The following is a 22,121-nucleotide window of genomic DNA, read 5'->3' as shown; positions in this document are numbered from 1 at the left end:
ACATGTCATTTATCTGCTCAGCAAGTGGAAGAATATGGTGCAAGTCTGAACTTGTTGGGATAATCTATCTTTCTCACTGTATCTCAAGGCACAGAAGAACACACTGTTGATATTTCTAGCAAAGGGTAAAAGTAATGAAAATTTACATCAGTGAAAATGTGCATTCTGAAGGTAAACATTTTAGTTTGGACTCATCGCTACAAAGTCACAAGTGATCCATATAATCACCATGACTGACAGTTACAGACATTGCATGGGGGGACAGTTAGATTGCATATAATCTCCTGCTTGCATAAACAGTAAAGTGACAAAGCGGCGACAGACTGGGCTCCTGCCAACAGGCAGACCTCTTCACAAGATAAGAACCTGTACATACTGTTTATGGAGACTAATAAATATTACAGCTAGATGGCGGCTGGTAGAATACAGAAGAACTGAGAAATGTAATAAGACTGACCCAGATCATCCCAACCAGGCCTCAACAGCACTTAAATACATATCAGCAGAACAACCAAATGGAGAGCAGGCTTTAAAAGTTCTTCAGCAGATCCCATGTGTTTGGAGTTGTCACAGTTATGGTTATGTTACTTTGTCTGCCATTTAGGAGATTCAGGAGACAAACAACGCTGTCGTGTTGGGATTGGTGCATCAAGCCATTAAGCGACTGGTCATTCAGCTGCATTCCTTAGCATCGCTCATACGGATGAAAGTTTACTTCATCTGTCATACTGCAGTTAGTTTTGTGTATTAAACCTAAAATCCAGCAGGATCCTGCTGAAAGACTCAAACGATGTCAGTGAGGTTTCTGTCATAGATATGCACCATCTTATTTCATTACTGGCCACAACTAAATCAGTTTCCATGGAACCCCACCCCCCCCCCACCCCCCCCCCACCCCCCTACCCCCCTACCCCCATACCCCCATTGCTGCTATGGCCCCCACCAATGAGAGATTGCTCCAACATACCAACCACAAGTTAATATTTTATAATGTAACAAAATAATACACCTCTATAGAAATAAGAAACGGAGAAAGCTGGGACGATTCGCACGGCGAACCCAGTCACACGCGAGCTGGACTGTCAGTTCTTCCCTGTTAAAAGTCCAACCCTCTTGTGTCCTTCCTATAACTGGCTGGCGTGTACACAGTATTTACAGCAGCACTGGAAAAAAAATGTCCGCCCTGCCAGGCCAGGTCTGCTGGTAATCCGAAGTCCAATGTTCAGTTAAACAGAAACTCCACTTTACTATGGCTCTCTCAAAATACATGACTGAGGACAGTTACAACAGCTGTAAGACAAAGCACCATGGAAATTGTAGCATGGTTTGAGGTTATAAACAATGCCTGCCCCCAAATCATTCTTTTTCTTTTTTTTTTCTACATGTGCATTGCATTTCATTACGTGCAAACTACGATCTTTTTGTTTTGATATGGTTGAGCAGAAAGGGAAAGGATGATGCAGAACAGGAAGCGAATTACAAAAAAAATCTAAACAACTGGTGAAAATGACTAAAAGCATAAATAAGGTCCCAGTCTGTCAGAAATAATGTGTGTGTTTGTGTGTGTGTGTGTGTTTGTGCACTCCAAAAATGCGGCCAACCAGCAATCCTTTAAGCAGAGTGCATGCTGAGTCACAATCTTTCAAGTGCTCTTCATTGATTACTCAGAAACATGCAAATGTTCACGCAACAACTGAGACCCCAAATTAAATCCAGTTTGAGGTCCCTGCATGCCAGAAAGCTGTGACACCGGTTAAAAATAAACCTTATGTTAGAAATGTGCATGTGTTCGCTTGTCGTTTGTGCATTTGTTTGTATCGTTTGTGTATATGTGTGTGAGAAAATCATAAAGAAAAGTAGATGGTCTGAAATGAATTTTTTAAAAGCAAAATGAGCTTAGTTCGAAAAAGTGTTTATTATGATAAGGGTATGCAAAAAGGGTAATTCGCTTCCTGTTTTTGGTCACATTTAAGGTAAAGATCCTTTAGTTTGTGAAGTATTCTGCATGAAGATCCAGCCCCGTGAGATGAAGACACGTCTTTAACATCGTACTGTTGTAAAAAGCAGTTCAGGTTGTTTTTCGGCGTTCAAGAAAAGGTCATAATTGTGATTCAAAAGCAACATATCCAGCTGTAATGGTCCTCTGTGAAAAGCACTCTCAATGTTTGAGTCCTTCTTCCTCTAACTCTCTTTAAACCCTCTCTGGCAGGCAGGAAAATCTCCGGACGTCCACAGCATGCCAGCCTCTCCCTTGTCAAATTTCGGGATTACACTATAATACATCCAACACAAGAAGCAGAAGAGGATAGGTGGGCTGGTGAGGTGACCTCCACAACGCTGTACAGGCACTGTCTTTCCATTTATGCCTCTTTAGGGACAGAGAAAGTTCCGGATAGGAAGAGCCGTTCACATCTCCGTGTACGCTCAGGGTCAGACGTGTGGTTTGTTGTTCTATATGGCTGCAACTGCTATTTTTCTTTTCTTTGTTTGTTCTAAAAGCTGCAGATGTTGGAGATGGTGGAAATAGGTGCAGCCATTAGTTGATGGGAGACTGGTGTTTGGCTCTGCTTTTGCCGTTGAGAGCTTAATGGAGTGCTGTTAAGGAAACATGAAGAAAAAGATCTTACTAAATCTTTCATATTTTAATACTTTATCACAACTATTCATCTTAAGGAACATGATTGGTCCCCAATTTTGTAGAAAGTTTGCCAGAAAGAACAAGGTAATTTGTCACTAATTGTGGGGAAAATAGAGACTATGTTCAATTGGTGCACTTCCAGTCAAAATTATTACAGTTAATTTCCAGAGAAACATGGAGACCTTTAGTTAGTGCACAGCAGATCAGTGGAACATGTAAAAATGTAAATGTAGCTTTTTCTCTCAGGGAAATTCCAGCTTTGCCTAATTTGTACTCATCGGCATAGTTTTCTTGTCTGAAAAATATTTGGAAATTACGGGCTCTGAAAATAAAGGGAGCATTTTTTTGCAGGTTTGCCTGCAGGTTTAGCTATAGTACTGTCTAGCTTTAAGGACACCTTTCTGCTCTCCGCTGAGGGGTTGGTGGTGGGGTGGGAGGGTGACTCCCCTCGTTCAACCACCACACTGCTGCAGCTTCACGCTGCAAATTTGATGTGAATGTCTCTTAAGAGATGTGGCATCATTGCCACAAGGGTAATTACCATTAGTTTCCTTTAATTGAGTTTCAGGAGTCAGAAGAGAAGAGGAGACAAGATAAGAAAAAAGAAAACGAGCCTACCTGTCCTCTTTGTTGTAGAAGTCCTGTTCAGACCCAAGTGATCTAATGATGATCAGTCTGACGGTGGCTCCATGGTCGGCTCCCCGCTCCACTTCTTCCCTCCGCTCTGGCCCCTGATCCTTGACCCCGACTGGACCATAGCTCCCCTCCTCTGGAAGGGGCCCCTGCTGTCTTGGATGCCCGGTCATAAGAGCTCCCCAGGTGGTGTGAGTCGCTGCTGGGTAGCTGTCGTCTCCAGGAGGCTGGGCTGTGGCTCGGGTTCGGACTGGGATCTACACCATCAGCAGCCTACAGGGATTAGAATATAGGATAAAGAAAGCAAGTCCTTGTTCATAAGAGAGGTGGGTTGACAGAAATGCAAACAAAGGCCAGTTCATTCAATCTCATATTATGGACTTGTGCTTAGGAGCTCTGGGCATTTTGTTTGGATGGTCTTAGGATGGGCCTTGTTTAGACTCTTTGTATATTATGCGGGCATTAAATACATGCTGTTTATGTTAACTGGTGTGTGACAAGGAAAGTCTGCCATGTGGACTTTTGCCAGGAGAAAAATCCCCAACCAAAAACCCCAAACATACCCCAAACTGAGAGATTTATAATTTGGTGGGCTGACTAGAAAACAAACCCCAAGTTACTAGTCTGTGGTGGCTACAACGGCACGTCCCCTCTCATAACCTCAGTAACCCTGCTCTAAAAAAGTGAGAGTTAGATGACGATGCAGTTCCTACAGCACCCCGCTCCTGTAATTTCAGCTTTAAAAAAGCACCATAATTAGTGACATTTGGTGGGTTGGAGTTGGCTCCTGATGCAGTTTTAGAATGCATTCTCGCTAATTGGCTTTAATGGAGCCCTGCTGGACTGCCTTTCTTGGTCTCCCGGGGTAACAGACAGGAAATCAGTCACCAGCAGACCCTGCCAAGTGGGTTGTGCTCAGTGTGGTCACTTCCTGCTTCAGTCACTGGGGGAGGAAACGGCAAAGTGGCATATTCTCCTTCTATGGTAAGCTGCTGCTGCAAGACCGTGGGCTTTCAGAAGGTTGCCATGCAATGCACTTCCAGTGTTCCTCCCACACTCAACAGGAGGCTTGTTCATTGTTCAACACACTGTAACAGACTTAAAATATAAAAAATCAGTACAAATACACAAGACAATAAAGATTTGGTATGTAAAAATGGACATTTAAAAGACAAAGCCTGAAAATGACAACGAGAGCCATTCACTATTAAACAGCTTTTTAAAGATATGTTGCTTCAGTAGCAATAAAAATTAAGTTGCTGTGTGCCACAGAAAACTTTTCCCCTTGTGGCTGAATGTTAATTTAAGAAAACATTTGGGCAAGAGGAACGTCAGCCTGTAATACATGCTGTTAAGTAAGGTGATGTGCCACAGCAGAGGAAATCTACCGGGAACAGCACGTCCTGTCGTCACCACAGACCTGCTCCTGCTCACATGTGAATGCCTTCAGCTTGGAAAAACCCACATTTACAGGCTGTCATAATCAGCAACACTAAATTATCTCTGGCAAGACAGCATGATGATTTGATGAAAAAAAAAAAAGAAAAAAGAAAAGGTGGGACTAACAAAAGCAGCACTGTTAGGTACATAACTTGTACTTCCTTATACATCAAATGAACAGGATAGTTTATAGGTCTGTTATATTTGAAGCAATCTTGGGAAATAGGCTTCAACTTCCTCGCCAAGAATTAGATAAGAAGGAGATGGATAACACTCGTACGGTGAATATGAAACAGGCAGTTAGCTTAGCATCAACACTGGAAATGGGGGGAAAAAACACTAGCCTGGCTCTCTCGAAAGTCAAGAAAACCTGCCTACCAGCACCTTTGGATCCTACCAATTTACATGAGGTGAACTATTTCTCGGCCATTCTTTATGCTAAGCCCAGCTAGGCTAACTGGCTGCTGGCTGCAGCAGTAATATCTACTGCACACACGAGTGGTTTGGATCTTCCCGTTGAGCTCTCAGCAAGAAAGCGATTAAGCGTGTTTTCAAAACTGTGAAAGGATGTTTTATTCTTTCTGTGTAGCTCTTTAATCTCTACAAATCCGTCATTCAGCTCATGCACTCTGAAGTTTTAAGACAACAAAAAGGTTCTCCATTTGAAAATCATCAACAAAGTTTTCCGAGAGTTGACTTTGAAAAACAAACCAGAAACTGTGAGAAACTGTGAGAAGACTGCTTTCTAATACAGAATCAAGGCCAGCCAATCTAAGGGCTAACACAAGTAGCGTGTCAGAGCCTCTGCAGAACAAATTATATCCCTGCTTTAAATCTGTCTGCCATTGGTCTCATGCCCAATTTTGGGGAATTGTGTTGTCTTGCCAACCCAAACTCTTAAATCTGCTCTCCAGAAAGACAGTACCCTTGACGCTTCAGGTGAAATGCTTCACAAAAAGGTGAAATCTGAGTTATTGTTTGTTTTTTGTTTTTATTTCCCAAATGATGATCTGTTTATTGGTTATGATTTATCAAAGCTGTTCATTTATTGCTTTTCATGGGTCATTTGTACAGCGTCTGTTGTCTGATGTTATAACCTACTACTGAAAACACCACGCGGTCCAACTTCAGCTGCTGTGCAGACTGTTATTCCAGAGGGCTTTTTTTTCTGTGCGGGTCACATCAGGCGAATGGTGAATAGTAGAGCAGCTCTGATCCCACACTTTACCTTGCTGCCACTGGTCTTTGATTCAACAAAGGATGTTTTGGTATCTCGCTCATAGGCCATATCAGCCCCGCTGTCCTCGGCCAAACATAAGTTCACGGCTCATTCATGTACAGCCTGAGGTTTCCTACAGCTACAGCAGGGAGGAAGTACTACAATGCTGTTCTGTTCTGTACTCTGTTCTGTAGCAAGCACTCCCTGTTTTAACACTGAGCTGTTAGGCTTATTCATATCAGAACTGGGCTTCAAGTGTGTTTCAAGTGTCTTTTCCTGGTACCACTTCTTCTCACCATGTTCATTATCAGAGCTACAACCAGAAGAGTCTACAGCTATGTGTCTGTGCTTGTGTTCTGACTTAAGTGCTAATGCCAGTATGCTGCAGTTCGGTGCTCACAATGACAATGCAAACATACTGATGTTAAGCAGGTAATGTTTATCATGCCCATCATCTTAGATTAGTATGTTAGCATCCTTTTGCCAAGTAGTACAAAACACCAAGTACAGACAGTGGACAATGATAGGAATGTCCCTAATGGGAGTTAGTTTTGTAAACATTTGGTCATAAACCAAAATGTTGGACCAATTACATTTTTTCATTAGGGTTCACCATCTGGGAGCCAGAGATGTCTGTAAAAAATTTTTTGTGTGTAAATTCTAGACGTTGAGCTATTTAGATATTTCACTGGAAGAGTGAAAGCATTGGGCTGCTGGTGGTGCTAAAAGAAAAGTCAAGGGGTCAGTAAGGTCATAAGGATTCGCCCTCTGAGGAACATGAATGTCTGCACAAGATTTCATGGCAATCTAACTAATGGTTGTAGAGAAATGCCACTAGTTAAAGTAGCTAAAAATGTCCACCAATAACACTGGACAAACCAGAGGCGAACGTCAAGGTTAAATAGCAGCCATGGATTCGGGCCATGAAGATACGACCATGACCTTTTGATAGATGTCTCAGTCCCATAAGATGTTGAATAAATTACATCCAAATTATTTATACATGAGGTTAAAAAAAGAAAGAAAATCAATAACCTATTTGCCCAGGCTGCTCCAGGGTACTTAAAAGAAGTGGGTGTTATCTCCTCCTCAATGACTAATGATCAATAGTGTCTTTCTGATCTATAGTAAGCTGATTTCAGCCTTCACTACTCTCAGTGCTGAGGCGCCTTTCATGTGAAAGGTCAGGACGTACAGTTACCCGGTTAAAAAAAGGATCAATGGGATGCTAGTTAATGATGACCAGATACATTCCTCTCCCATCAAACTACATGTCTCCATCTGCAAGCTTGTAATAATACAACCCTCTTCTATCAACCTTTGACACTGCAATCACAATCTAATCCCAACCTCCCACTGTCCTAACTACAGCTGTATTTATCCAAACCTCTTGGGAATGGACGGTTTTCAGACCACTGAAATGTTCTGAAAATCCAAACCAAAGATGATCGGCTGCACTCCAAGACATGCTTCAAAGCTCAATTATGATTTGAAGTATGTTTTTTTGCACTGTAGCAATTTTCGCTCATAATTGCTTTCCAAATGAAGTGGCCAGTTCATGCATCAAACATCGGGATGAACAAGGTTTTACTGTACCACAGCGCCAACCAAGTGGGTTTAGGAAATTCCCATAATAAAGTACAAAGTGCATGACTGACAAAAAAACGAAGTGGTGACAATAAAACATGCAGTTCATCAGGCCGCTGATGATTTACCACATCAGTGACAGGGCAGGGACTGGTTCGGCTATTTCCAGGGTAACCGGGGATAGAGGAGAGAAGGAGACTTATGAACTAAGGAAAGAATAAGTGGTCGCCACCCTGAAAAGCAGAGCTGGGGTCAAGGCTATGTGTTGGAAATGATGTGGGAGCTCACCCTGACAAAGCTCCTCAAATGCATGATTTGAAACCACTTTGTTGATGTGAGGACTTGAATGACAAATTAAATAGGGGGTGGGGGAGGGATGGGACAAAGAGGGAGAGAGGGAGGGAGGGGAGGAGTCAGAGACAAAACAGAGGTGGCTGTGCCCTTACGCTCTTTCTACCAGTCTATATCCGTGCTGAAAGGGGGCGTTAAGGGTCAAGGCTCAGTGTTAGATTGACTTCATTAAGGCTAATGAAGGGGATGGACCCTGTAGGCAATTACAGCTCCAAGGTCATGTTAGCTGTTATGATTTAATACAATGGCTCAGCTGGCTGGAGATAAGAGACCCCAGCTGAAGGTTTCAATGTCCGTGTCCATTGGCTTTGCTCTTACTTACACCGCAGCAGTGTGTGTGTGTGTGTATCTTAAACTGTTAACACACATAAAACACCAATTCTCAAGATGTAAAAAAGAAGCAGCATGTAGAACAGCTGTTCATTTGGGCCACTGCAGGTTGTGACAGTATAAAAGACAGCGCTGGGTAATGGTTGAAATATTTCTAGAGTAGTGCTGATATGAATACTTGAGTTTTGGCACCCATACCCTTTTTTAATTTAACAAGAGAAGACAAAATTCTTACATGTAAATGTAAGATGTAAGTTAAATGTAAGAGATAACCACTTCAACAAAATAGTCTAAAATTGTGAATTAAATCAAGATTATAAATTTGACCTGGAATTTGATGCAAAATTTTGGTACTTTGAGACACATTTTAGTTTGTACAAAAAAAGATGACCAGCATTGAGCTGAGTAAAAGGTCTCAGATGAACAGCACCCGTGAAACTGATAGATGGCCATGACAAATAACCCTGAACAGCAGTGCATGGCCTTGGAAAAGGACACAACCATGACTCAGTGGCTTGAGCATAAAAGCTACAAAAACACAACATTGTGGTTCACCACAGGATCTACTCAAGCGTAGTACATTGTGCGAAGTAAAAAAGAAGTTAAAAATAATTGAGTCTTCAGAAATATTTCTAGGATTAACCTCAACGGGGAATCTCTGTTTACAGTATAAATGCAAGAAAAAAAAAACAATACAACTACAGATATGTTAATTGCCCCAGATCACAAGTGAGACCAAAGATGAGGGATGAGACAGCAGACACTTTGCATATGTGGGTCTGTCTCCTTGGCAACATCCAGTTTATTTATAGGGGAAAACACAGGGATCGTACCCAAAGGCCTCTAGTCCAGTCTAGTTTGTCAAAGTGACAGACTGACATGTTATTGTAGCCGTGGGGCCTGCTCTGTAAGCGGCATTACAGTCATTTGACAATATATTATATACTAATAGACAAGTAAGTTAATACTGTGTAGACCATTAGTAGTTTTCACCTCATCTTTCTGATGACTTGTTTAAACTTTCACACTCCATTAATTAAATCCAGGCTCAATCTCTTAGTACAGAAACGAGTTGACTGTAACGCAGCTCCACAACTGATCTTAGGTGTAAGAGAAGTTATATGTCAGGTTGTGCTGATCGTTCTGCCATAATGGATGTGAAAGTAAAACTAAAATATCTCAGTATTTCTAACTGCAGATGAAAACTTCTAATTAAAGCCACTAATATAGGCTCTTGCACAGTGACTGATGTTAACATTAGCGTGTGCAAAAAGGAAACTTCTATTCACAAACACACACCTATGCATATACTATGCGGAGGTAAGTATTTGATCTTAAGTAATGTTTGTGTAGAACAGAAACGCAGCCTGGCAGGGGCACATGCTGAAATGTGGTCGCGTATTTAAATACAAGAAAGCTATTTTCTTCTCCTTGAGGTTTTCCTAACCTTCTTTTCCCCCTGTTGAGGTCTTTTTCATTTCCATCCTCCCTCTTCTTTTTTTTTTTTGTCCCACCCTTTTTCCTTTGTCCTCACTGGGGCAGCAGGAGTGGGGCCTACAGAAGTGCTGTGCTAAGCTTGAAGTCGCGGAGCCTGGCGTCAGGGAAAAATACAAGCTGAGCTCTCATGCAAAGTGGACACACCAGGAGCTAAGCCCTGCGGCTGTACTTTCTGGACTTTTATCTTCAAGACAAAACTATTTGCAGAGGGTAACAGAATTTTTTATCTGGCAGAGACTTTTTTAAAAGCCACGTAACAGCTTGGGAGGATGTTTGTTTTTTCCCAGAAATGTTTGTGAGAAATTTACAATGAATGAGAGGGGCACGGCAAAAGTGTCAGTGAATTACAGTTACAATTACAACAACCTTAAGAAATACATTACATAGACAGACCATGTATTAGTGATAACATTCTAAGTATATATTATCTAATATTCTAAGACGAAAAAAAATATTTCTCTATTAGCTTCTGTTGGTTACTTGAAGATCCAGCTTCCTCCCTTGTAGTCAAAATACAAAGTCAAATGAACAACTAAATTCCACTGAACCTTGAAATTTGTCTTGTGCTTTATGGATTTCTAAATCAGATAGGAACAAAATCAAGTCAATATTTTTACATGAATATTTTTTTCTGCGCAAGGTTAGACGTATTCAGGTTGAGATAATGCTATCACCTGTCACCCTTTTCTTCTTATGAGAGCAGAAAAGTGGTTGTCCTACCGGTGGTTGTTGAGTGTATGATCGGCCCCAGGACTGAGAGGTCACAGGTGCGTGAGGTATGGTCCTTCCCAGGCCTCCTGCTTCCACAGTGGGAGACTGGGAGTGCTTGCCTCGGCGAAGCACTGGTTCCTCCACCTCTTTAGTGTTAGTAGCCCCACTGTTTATCCTACGCATGTACACCTGGAACAGCGAGCAACACAAAGAGCAACAATATGCAGCCATGAAATTGTACACTTCTTACCTCCAATTTATTTTTATACTTTTGTGTAAGGACTGTAGTCATTCTCTCACCTCTGCGGGGGACGGCTTGGCTCCCTTCTGTGCTGCAGCATTCCCACCAGCTCCTGTGCCGCTGTTTATCGTTTCTTCCATGTCAATCGCGGTTGCCCGGTAAGCCCTCCATGTTGTTGCAGCCTCTGTCTCGTCTTCAGACCCACCATCTGCCATTGTCTTAGTGGCTCCTCTTCCCCGGGTTGTCTCATCCACTGACAAGGTGCCTTTGTTCCTCCAGGTGCTTCTCACAGTCACATTCTTCATGTCTAGTAAATTGTCTTCTTGGGAGAGCTGGCTTTGTCTTTGGCTTCTCCAGCTGGTGACCGTGGTGGTACTGCTGCTGCTGCTCTCAAAGCCTGACTCTGTGTCATTGAAGTCTGCAGATGTGGCGTCCGGGGACTGGAGGCTGAAGTTGCTGCGTTGGCAGCACAGGTGGCTGGTGGTGGTCTCCACTCTGGAAGTGTTGTGGAGTTTGGACCTTGATGAGGAGTCACTGTGGTTGCCTGCCCCACAGTCCTGGTCCTGGCATGGTCGCAAGGTAATCTCACTCTTAGGGATGGAGATTTCATATGGGACGGAAATACTGCCATGGTGCTCATTGCTGGGACCTGGCAAGAAGTAAAATGAATTAATAAATAAATAAATAAATAAAATATTCTTCAATCAATGCCAGTCTTTGACTAGTACTTCAGTTTGTGACCAAAAACCTGCCAAAATAATGACATTCCCATCAGGCTCAGCTTTACTTTGTGCTTAATGCTCCTGGAGTTTTCAGTGAAATGTTAGCATAACACGCTATGGTGAAAAGGGCAAAGGGTTGTTTATATGCTGAACAACAGCATGTTAGCATTGTTATTGTGAGCATGTTAACATGCTGACATTAGCTTTTAGCTGAAGTACAGCCTCACAGAGCTGTTGGTGTGGCTGTAGATGCCTGTTTTTTTACAACACCTTATATGTTCCATATTATGTATTGTTTAATTCTTTGATTCCACTGATATCAAAAATGTATGCAATGTTTTATATAAAACATCACATGGAACTTCCACTGATCCATTAAAATTAAAAAGACCTCTCAACAACTGCCACTTAATTAAGTTTTTTCAACTTAATGAATTCCAATATCATTGAAAATTATATCTAATTCATAGGATTTAAACCAAAAGGCAATTTGAAAATTGAATGCGTTCCACATCCAGTTAAGATGCAATTTTACTGCTCAAAACATAGTAAATATACTATATTCCAGTTCCTTAATGGCTCATTGTGTTAACAAAAGTGTTGAACTTTGGGCTCGCACAATACCAGGGCAGGAGTTCTGACAACAGAAGGCTTCATACAGATCGTATGTGTATAAAGGACCTTGAGTGTTCATTGAAGCGAAACCGGTTTGTGTATCGTTTAAACTTACCTATGAGGATGTTACTGGTAGAGGTGTGGCGTTCCTTGACAGGCATGGGTTCACTGCACACACTGCTGCTGCGGCTGCTGGTTCTGGAAGAGCTTGGGTCGTTGGGATAGATGGTTATACTACTGGTCATTTTACTAGTGGTGGTCACAATTGGTTTGGTGGAGATTTTGGGTTTGCCATTGGTAGGCACAGGTTCTGAAATCATCATTTCCTTCCTGTCAATCTCAACAATAGCAGGCTTGATGACAGCCTTTGACCTCAGTGCCTCACGTGGGCTACACATTCGCTGGATCTCGATCCCTTGGTGGCCCCCCTCCACTAACTGTGTTCTGCTGTGGAGCTCCTCGTCGAACGAGCTTCTGGAAGAAGATCCCTCTGAATGTGAGTCATGGACATGGGAGTATCTTGGATATCTGGAGCTTGAGGTCCTACTGCTCACAGTTGTAGTAGTCTTCTCAGTCACAGGCTCTGGTTCAGAGGGCCTTGAACCAGTAGATTCTGTTTCTGAGGCGGAGGAATGACCCTCTGACCCCTGGTCGTTGGGCTGCAGAGGAGTGACGTGTGATCTGTAGGCTGTGTATGATCCATTGGCTTTGGACAAGGTGGAGGCGACAGAGACAGATTCCTGAACCTGGTCTACTGATTCCTGATCTGAGGCAGACGCTGTGTCCTTCTCTAGTGTGGAGATACTGTTGATGTTACTGGAGCTGTCAGGCATTACATCAGAGTTGTTTGATTCGCTATCACTACCTACGTACAATTTTGAAAAATTTTCTACTCTGCTCTTTTTTGTCTCCCCATCAGTCTGTTTGTGAGTTGTCCTCAGTGGCTTCTGGTCATTAGCAGCTGGAGGGTAGCGACTAAGAACAGACACCTTTTTAATATCACTAGAGGATGTATGTACAGAGCTGTATCCTCTCATCTTCTCCTCAGGTGCTCGTCCTGTGTCTCTTATTCCGTTATCAGATGAAATTGCAGTAGTTGGGGTTTTGGGTGTCCTCCTGCTCTTGTGAGCAGTGTGAGCAGGACTGAGGGCTCTCCTCACAGGCTTAGGAGAGCTCTCCTCTGAGTGGCTCAGATCTTTGCTCCTCAGCTTAGTCTCTCTCTTATGCTGAGGAGAGAGCTCTCTGTTCCTGTGTTTGGGAGAGCTCGGTTCTGAGGCAGTTGCAGCGCTCCTATATTTAGGCTTCTCTTGTCTGAAACCACCCTTAGCAATAATCTCTTCATTCTCAGCTTTGCCATTTTCCAGGACATTTGCAGGGCTGCCGGGGCAAATGTTACTGCTTCCATTGCCGTGTTTATCAGTATTGCTGGTTCCATTTCCTCCGATCCCACCTTTTCCGTAAAGCTGCATCCTGAGCTGTTCCACCTGCTCACTCAGTTGGCGAGCCCGTTTTCGTTCCATCTGGAACTTCTCAAGAAGTTCGTCATACTTGGACTCCGAGTTTTTCAAATCCCCTTCCACTATCTCCAGCTGTTTGAGGCGATTCTTCAGCCTCTCTACTTCCTGTGTCAGCTCCTTTACTTTGTTGTCCTCCTCCTGTGAGCCTTCAAGACCACTGTTCTTCTCATTTTCAGATTTGTTCACAAGACTGATGTTGTCATCAGGTAACTTGAAGTAGTCAAGGTTCTTCTTGTGTCCAGCCAGTTTACTCGTGATGATCCCTGTGGATGACAGCTCATCTTCAATTCGTGACCGCATAAAATCTGCGCGGCCAGGGTCTGCTGACATGCCAAGGCGATTCTTCTGGTGCTCCAATTTTTCTGTCAGCTTTAGAATGATCTTCTCGTCCTCTTTCTGTTTCTCCAGTAGCCTCTTACGCTCACTCACAAAAGTCTGGGTGAATCCCTTGAGTTTCTCAAGCTCCATAGCCAAAGCCTGCTCTGCTCTGTCCAGCTTTGTCTCAGACCCCTCCACCTCCTTCAAGCGGGCTTTGAGAATCTCCAACTCAGATGAGAGCTTCTTGGTCAAGTTCTTCTCCTCGTTGAGGCTGAGGCAGAGCTGGCTGCAGTCAGACTTGCTTTTCCCAAAAGCTTCTTCTAATTTCTCCAGTTCAGCCATTCTCCGTTGTAGACGTTCAATCTCGGCCTTTAGCTCCTTCGTAAGGTTTTCCTCCTCTTCCAGTTTTTCTCTGACTGTGCGGCAGAGGTCCTCAGCTTTGCGTACCTCCTCATCTTTTCCCTGGATCTTCAGGAGACGTTTCCTCAGTGCCTCCACATCATCAAGCAGGGACGAGTTGCTCCCCTCTGCCTGAATGATCTTGTCCTGTAGAGGAGAAAGTTTGAATTTATTCTTACATTGTTTTTCTGTTCTACCTCACTCCGCTCAGTGCTTCTGAAATGTATACACAAACACACCATGACAGATCAACCAGTACTGACCTGTAGGTCAAGCAGCTCATCCTCAGACTTCTGCAGCTTGTTGGTGGCTTCTTCAAGTTCATCCAGTCTTCGGCCAAGACTCTGTAGCTTGTGCCGCAAGTGGCGATGTGTCATGTCTTTATGATCAGACATGTCTAAAGACTTTTATGTTTTATCTGCTATGTTTGATTTGTTGCTCAGATTATTTGATGACAGCGTTTTGGGAAGTCCACATTTGTGTGGTAGTCCTTTTTTCTCTCAAGGAAATATTCTTGGCAGCCTGTCTTGTTTTCTTTTCCCAACTGTCACTTTAAAACTTTGAAGATCCCTCAGAGCGGTGTTTAGCAGGCAAATCTGTCATCTGTAGGAGGGACAGAGGAAAAAACACTTAGTCATTGCTAATTTGTCAATGATAGTCATTTGCATTCTGAAAACTCAGCTCTCTAGGTGAAGAAAATGAGTGAGAGAAGAGATTAGCTGTCTGCAAACTGGAGCAGACAAGCACAGAAAGCATATTGTATGATTTTACAGTTCCATCTAACTGCTATGACACAATCCATAGGACAGGACTAAATGAGGGCAAACAGCAACGCATGGTCTATAAAAACATACACAATTTTGCATATACTCAAACACAGCTCTGGCAACATTTTATAGAAATTATGACAGGGAATTGGTTTCTCAATTATCATGAACTGCAGAGCACCATCTATTTCACCTTGTCTGTCCTTTGGCGGGCTCACTTGTGCGAGTATGGGGGTTTCAACATGCCTGCACAGGCTTACTCACACAACACACACACACACACTTTGTTGTCTCCCTGCTGTTGTATCCAACATCGATTTCTGCTTGCCTGCCTGTTTCTGCTGACAGCAGCATATCTCAATAACACCGGCCTCCTTCCTCCACACATGCACGGCCGTCACTGTGGTAACCACATCGCAGGCCCGTTACACCATGACACCATTCATGGTCACTTGGGATGGTTTCACTTTGCAATAGAGACTATTACACATAATCAAATTAGCTCTCATACAAAAACAGGCATTAAAGAAAATAATCACTACAAATAAGGTTATTGAAGCTGTGTTGTCCTTAACCTTGGTGGTTATGTCACAGGTTGGCTCGTATTTATGTTTCTGCAGCCATTACAATTTGCTACTTCCCATCTGTGGACCCAGCGTGGCTCAATGTGATGAGAGCATGGACTATTAGCACACAGCAGTCTACCTGTCAGCACGGCCTCCATAAATCTAACAGCGGATGCTTTTAGATTTATGCATGATTCAGGTAGCGGGCTTTCCTGCTCCTTTTAAATCCTATTACTCCCCTTCCCCTGTCATTCTGCCAAGCTTCCCCCACTGACCGCGAGAGAAAAACATTGACCCAAGGCTAGAGCATAGCATCTGCACACATCATCACTTATCGATCCCATGACAACCAGCCACAACGACATGTCTCCTCTTCCTCCTCCTCACATACAGTACTATGTTCAAAGAGTGCCTTTCTAAAGCTAAAAACCACAACACATAAAGACGACTGTAGTTTTCTTTCACATTAAATCACTTTTAACGCTGTAAAAACATCAACCAGAGCAGTAAATTTACTAAATCTTTTAATGTATTTGAACTATGTGCGTACATGTTATACAACAAGGTATAACTTGCCATTATGGTTTGCTAGAGCATAGCTTCGTATATTTTCTGTCGTTTCATTTGGTGTAAAAAAAACCCAAACCGGTCTTCCCACAATTCATTAAAAGTCTTGCTGAATATAAACCCAGGCAATAAGCTTTGAAAGTCAATATGGCAACGATTACTTTATGAAGAAGTACAATCTGAACTCACAGCATTTAGCTGTAGCATTTTAATTATTCTTTACTTTCATGAGGTCTAGTGGTTTAGTAGTCTTCTCAGTGCAGTACAAGACTTTAAGGAAATAAAGAATGTAGACTGAAGAGGGAGGAGGGGAGAAGACAAATGGGGAACAATTTTGGAGAGAAAACTGCTTGCCTAGCTGTCCACTTGAATGCCAAAACACCTTAGTCAATAAAGACATTTTGTGTTGCATTAGCTTTGCCCAGCTGTGACTTGTTAAGTGAGTTGTAGACCAATTTCTCTCTGTTGTCTTGAGGTGGTCGCTGTGGTCCAAACCTGTCTTGACTGATCCTGTTCCAGTGGAGTAAAAATACGATGAAAAATTCCCATATATCCATTAAAAAACAGAAAGCTCTCGGTGTCAACAAAAATAGTTCAATTCTTTTTGACAGCTCTTCAGACGGCACTATGCAGCTCAGGGAAAATATAACCACTGAAAAACGAATTACAATGTGCCCGAGGAGAAGAAGTGATTCCTCCACACCAAAGTAGATAGATATTTTAATTTGTGGCCCTACTGTCCTGTCCCACTTAATAATGAAACGTCCTTTTAGTTCAGTCTTTATGATTTGGGCTTTCACAGATTTCTTTTTTTAGATGCCTACATATGATTTTTGAAGTTCAACAACTCTGTGACTCTGGTTGAGCCTCGTCCTGGTTAATAATGACGTTTTCGTTAGGTCCAGCTACTCCTGGGTTGGCAGGCTGCCTACCTCTCCTCTCATTCTCCCTTTATTTCTTTGCCAGCTCTCTACCTCCCTCCCTCATCTCTCCCCTCCATCTCTCTCTCAGACACGCACACCAGCATGGCCAAGTGGGCGCTTTTAAGGGGCGGCGGTGCGTGCAAAGCAACTCTGGCAAGGGCCCGCCTCTGCCAAACCAATCAACATACCTGATTCACTTATCGCAGGGCTGAGGCCTCATTAGCTACATTCACGACAAGACAGGAGGGAATTTGAAAGATGGCTTGTGAGATGGAGAGGAGAAGAGAAGAAACCAGTGGAGATGAGATGATGATTCCTACATACAACCTTGATTTTCCAGACCTGGATACTCATTAATCAGGAGGATATTCCTAAGTTTATTATTCATCATCAAGACTGCAGCATAGAAAGCAAAATATGAGGAATTGTTTGGCCAAGAACAGGTTTGGAAACATAGAGAAAGGAGAGAAGGAAGTAAGGTGGGAGGCAGGCTGCTGAGGTATTCAGAGCTTGGCTCATATTGAGCACAGAGTTTCATTCCCCTGTTCTGTGCTTTGTTTGACAATTATGGAAAACCTGGAGGGGGGTAAGGGGCTGTGAGGCAGGGAAACTGACCCCTTTTATGCAGACGCATTCCTAATGACGGACTAACCAGGGCACTGCCAGTCCCTCGCTCTGCCTTGAATGCTCTTAACCAGGCCACTAACAGGCTCTCCTAGGCCCTCTCTCTGCTGAAGCTCATTCCAAACCAGGGCATTGTCGGGGTTTAATGGCCAAGGCAGAGAATATGTAAAAATGTTTCTAAGATTTTGCTTGAGTTGGCTCTGAGCATCAGATGGATCAGGACAATTATAAGTTGAGATGTGAGTCAAAGAGACCCAAGTGACTGGTCTCTGAATAAATGCCTTTTGTAATAGTTGCATTGTGCTGACTTTGCAGCTAACCTGTGTAAATTTTGTGATTACCTGACCCAAATTGGACCACAGTATAGCATCTGTATCTGAACACACTGAAAACAGCTTAAACCAAGCCTCAACTGGCTGCTCAGTACAATACTGTGTGACTCTGGCACCTTTCACTTCCTGAAGCTTGGACAGGAAGTTCCCTACTTGACCTTTCGCTCCATTTTGCACTCCTACTGCCGTTGTTACGAGATGCAGGGCACTGAGACTGTTGATCGGTAGGAAAAGGGCAGGTTGCCATAGAGCGCAGTTAGTTTGAGATGAGCTGAATAACTCTATGCGGCTCTGAGGTTGGACGGCGAAGACGGAAAGTTAGTGTGGGGGTGAATCAATTGAAGAAAAGGGTAGACTGCAAGGTAGGTACAGAAACAATGTCACTGGAAGAAGGAGAAAAATGAGCCAGGAACATGGGAAAGTATCAACTCAAGAACACAGTGTCATTGATACAAAACAAGGCTGAAATACCAAGTGGGCAAAACAGGCAACTGCCTCAGGGGTCCTAGACCCTCAATGGTCCCAAAGATTCAATGTGTGGCAATTAGTTTGAAGTAACTTAACTAACTGAATATGTGTTTCTTAATACTGTATGCACAACTAAAGCACATAATAAACTGTATTGATAGGGACCATAAGGAACTGCCTGCATTATAAGCACATTTATTAAAACCTAGTTTTAAGACTTTAATTCATTTATTTCATATGGTGCTTTCAACATCTGGCCATCTTGTTGCAGATGTCTGAAATGTTGACACTTGAGCCCCTAGCTGAACATGAATGCTAGGACTGCTGGCCAAGGAGTTATATTTCATATTTTAAACGCACAAAAATGTTTTGGTACCTGCAGCATCCTTTCTGGGATACTGGGAAGTGTACAAAATACCTATAAGAAAAAGAGTGTTTCTAAGAATTGGCTTTAGTCAGTCGAGATATGAGTCACAGAGACCCCAGTGATCAGTTTTTGAATACATTCCCCTGATTGTCATTTGCGATAGTTGCATTGTCCTGACACCTAACACTAAGCAATTATTAGTGTCTTTTCCTGTAGGAGGCAACATAGATGCATCTTCGTCTTTAGGTCTATGCTGCTGCTATTGTTTTCCTTTGCTGTAGGTGGCGTAGCTGGGCGAGGGTAAAACTGGTCACTGCTCCCCGTTGTGGTGAATCTGCAGCCTGCTACATGTGAATTAATAAGCAAGTGAATAGTAGCAAGCATATTCCAATAGGTGCCTCAGATCTAAAAAATAAAATAAAATAAGGGCCGATAAACATTGACAGAAAGATAAAAATCGAGGGTGTGGGTGTGGGGAGGGAGGGAAAACCACAGGGGCTATATTTTGTCTTTAATGAACAACACTAAAGGACTTGTGAGTGAAACTTTGTTGAAGAGGTCCATCCACTCTGCTTGCACTCTCTCAAAACACACAAACAAACACACACACACACACACACACACACACACACACACCAAGGTTACAATCATATACCATATCATTAGGGCTTTAGCCACTCTCTTCCTGCCTGCCTGTTGCCTTCAGTACATTCTGTTCTCTCCATGAAAGAGAGAAGGAAGGGAAGAAAGAAAAAGAAAAAAAAAATTCCCTTCTCTTTTGCACTTGACGTTAGGTTGGAACTTATGGGTTTGAAGCTCTTCTGCCTCATAAACGGTAGTTAATAAAGGGCCCGAGTCCAATCAAAATGCCTCAACCACATCTTCATGTAGGGGGGATATTGCTCGCTTCAATATGTGAATGTGTGACAAATACTGTGAGTGTGTGTGTGTGTGTGAGAGAGAGAGAGAGGAGGGATGACTGCAGTGGATGGATGCTGGCGCAGCAGTGGAAGCCACAAGATGGTGGAGACCTGATGCTTGGCCTGAATTTTTCCGCTTTTCCAAGAAAAAGAAAATCTGCATCCCATAATGTTCGGTTTGTCGTTTCCTGTGCTGTCATGTTACTTTTTTCTCTATTTCTTTCACCCTTTCAGTTTTGCACCACTTCTGGAAAAATGGTAAAGAAATGAAAGGCAGTGTTGCATTTCAGCAGAAAAATGGATAAGGAACTAAAGTCATGTAGCTCGTTCATAAAGCGGGTTGAAATGGGATGGGATCACTGAGTTTCCTTGGATTTTTCGTTAAGATCCTGGCTGAAATAACCACTTACAATACAAGTATCGAAATGTGGTGAAATAGTTGGTAAACAAAACATCGTCTCTGGTAGAAAAATAGATTTGTTTATGGGAGAGAACATGGAAGTTAACCACAATACCACCATAAATGACAAAGTAGATGCTGTCTCCTTGTCAGGGCAACATCGCTTAATGTTATTGTTTTATGACATTTTCGTGGCACTATTTCCCTTTTTCTTTGTACTTTATTCTCTTCTGCCAGTTATTTGTCCCATTAAAAATAGACTGAATGCAAAATAAATCATTCCTCTAAGTCCTGGCTTGAAACTTTATCATTTTAATTTCATTAATTTTATTTAATTTTACAGTTTAAGAGGAACAAGTTGCACTTTATGGTTTTGGATACTTGCAGGGAGTCAAAAAAACAAAGAAAGAAACAAAATAACATCAGTGCAAGAAAAAGTCTATTGCTGGATAAGGAAGTTGTTAACAGTTTGTGAAAATAAAAATTCTTTATATTTATTTCTAAGTCTTTGCTTATCCCCATCAGGACAACTCTGACAACTGCAGGTAATCTATCAATCAGAGCATCTACAATACATTAATAATTAAAGCTGAAACAATTAGTCACCCAATTGATCAACAGATAATTAACCAGCAACAAAGTTTTTTTATGTACACACTCTCTTAAGTGAGCTAGTGAGGTCAAAGGTTATGCATGAGATGAAGGTTCTTGTCATGACAAACTTAGATTAATTTCATGGTAAGTTTTATTTTGAAAGCTTGGCTGGAAAGTTAACAACCCTCTCTCTGGTCTTAGCCCAGTAACCCACAGCCTTTTCTAGGTCTCTCCTCCCCTCCCTGTCTCTCTACATCAAGAGTCTTGTTGCTGGGGCTTAAAAAAAAAGAAAAAAAACACCACGCTGCTTGAACAAGAGGGTATGATAAGAAGAGAGTGTGAAATATGGGGGAGGGGGCTGAGAAATGCCAGAGACAGGAGGAAGGAAGGGTGAGACAGGCATGGCAGGATGAGAGAAAAAACGCCAGAGGAATTACACCGTCTGACCTGTCAGATTTCAAGCAAGAGCATGATGGTTCTACACATACACAACATTTCTGGCTTGTGTGTTTATGACCTGATTGAAGATGTGACTTTGAAGCCAAACTCAAAGCCCTTGAAGCTTCTTAGCTTTGCTCCTGATCTTACTGGCAGAGGAGTAAATTAGAGCATGTTCTTCATCAGGAAACAGTACTACACACAGGATTACATGCACCAGTCACTGTTGCTGCGACCAAGAGGCAGAGCAGGGGAAAGATATTAGATGCTCTATTTAAAACAGCAGCAGCTGAAAATACTGGCCAGTCAGTTGATAGCTGGTCCTCAGGCAGAACTGCAGCCAAGGAGATCTGGAGCAACTTAAATCTAGAGTCAGTTCAGTGAAAACACAAAGTATCACACAGTGCAGCCGGCGAGGGATTCAGTATGTTGCTCAACAACACTTCAGCCAAATGGATGCTCACCAACACAGAGAGAGGGTTTCTACACTCTCCACAGCTCCCTGTTATAGTTAATATCTTTCCAGTACCTGCCTGTCTGTTTCAACACTCACACAAACCAACTGAATCAATTGTGTGTTTGTAGTTGTGAGCATTTCAAGTGATACTACATATTAGAGGCCTTCATAGGTCCCATCAGGGCTTATTAGTAATTTAAACAAGTCATCTTTTATATATAATAATCAGGTCAGGTAGAGTCTAGTACTGGACTGATACATTGGCCAAGAGGACACACACATACATATATATATATATATATATATATATATATATATATGTGTGTGTGTGTGTGTGTGTGTGTGTGTGTCCTCTTGGCCAATGTATCAGTATATACACACACACACACATATATATTATACAGATATCCTGTATCATATCCTGTACCATATCATCATATAGATCTGTTGACAAAAGAAACTGCAGTATATAAATGTCAA

At 42.5% G+C, this 22,121-nt stretch overlaps 1 protein-coding gene across 1 annotated transcript in view; it reads right to left on the bottom strand.

Moving 5' to 3' along the window:
* Positions 1–1,362: 1,362 nt before the first annotated feature.
* Positions 1,363–22,121, bottom strand: part of luzp1 (leucine zipper protein 1) — a 46,314-nt gene continuing 25,555 nt past the window's right edge. The window contains exons 3-8 of the mRNA XM_071498289.1: positions 14,482–14,821; positions 12,100–14,365; positions 10,707–11,296; positions 10,416–10,595; positions 3,257–3,544; positions 1,363–2,595 (exon numbers count right to left, since the gene is read on the bottom strand). Coding sequence (XP_071354390.1) covers positions 3,299–3,544; positions 10,416–10,595; positions 10,707–11,296; positions 12,100–14,365; positions 14,482–14,613 — 3,414 coding nt within the window. The 5' untranslated portion in view covers positions 14,614–14,821 and the 3' untranslated portion in view covers positions 1,363–2,595; positions 3,257–3,298. The remainder of the gene's footprint in view (positions 2,596–3,256; positions 3,545–10,415; positions 10,596–10,706; positions 11,297–12,099; positions 14,366–14,481; positions 14,822–22,121) is intronic.

The sequence above is a fragment of the Trachinotus anak genome, unplaced genomic scaffold (assembly GCF_046630095.1).
Source record: "Trachinotus anak isolate AG129_WGS33_773 ecotype Australia unplaced genomic scaffold, CSIRO_AGI_Tana_v1 ptg000015l, whole genome shotgun sequence".
Taxonomy (NCBI): Eukaryota; Metazoa; Chordata; class Actinopteri; order Carangiformes; family Carangidae; genus Trachinotus; species Trachinotus anak.
The sequence above is the reverse complement of the archived record's forward strand: the minus strand, read 5'-3'. Positions and strand labels throughout refer to the sequence as shown.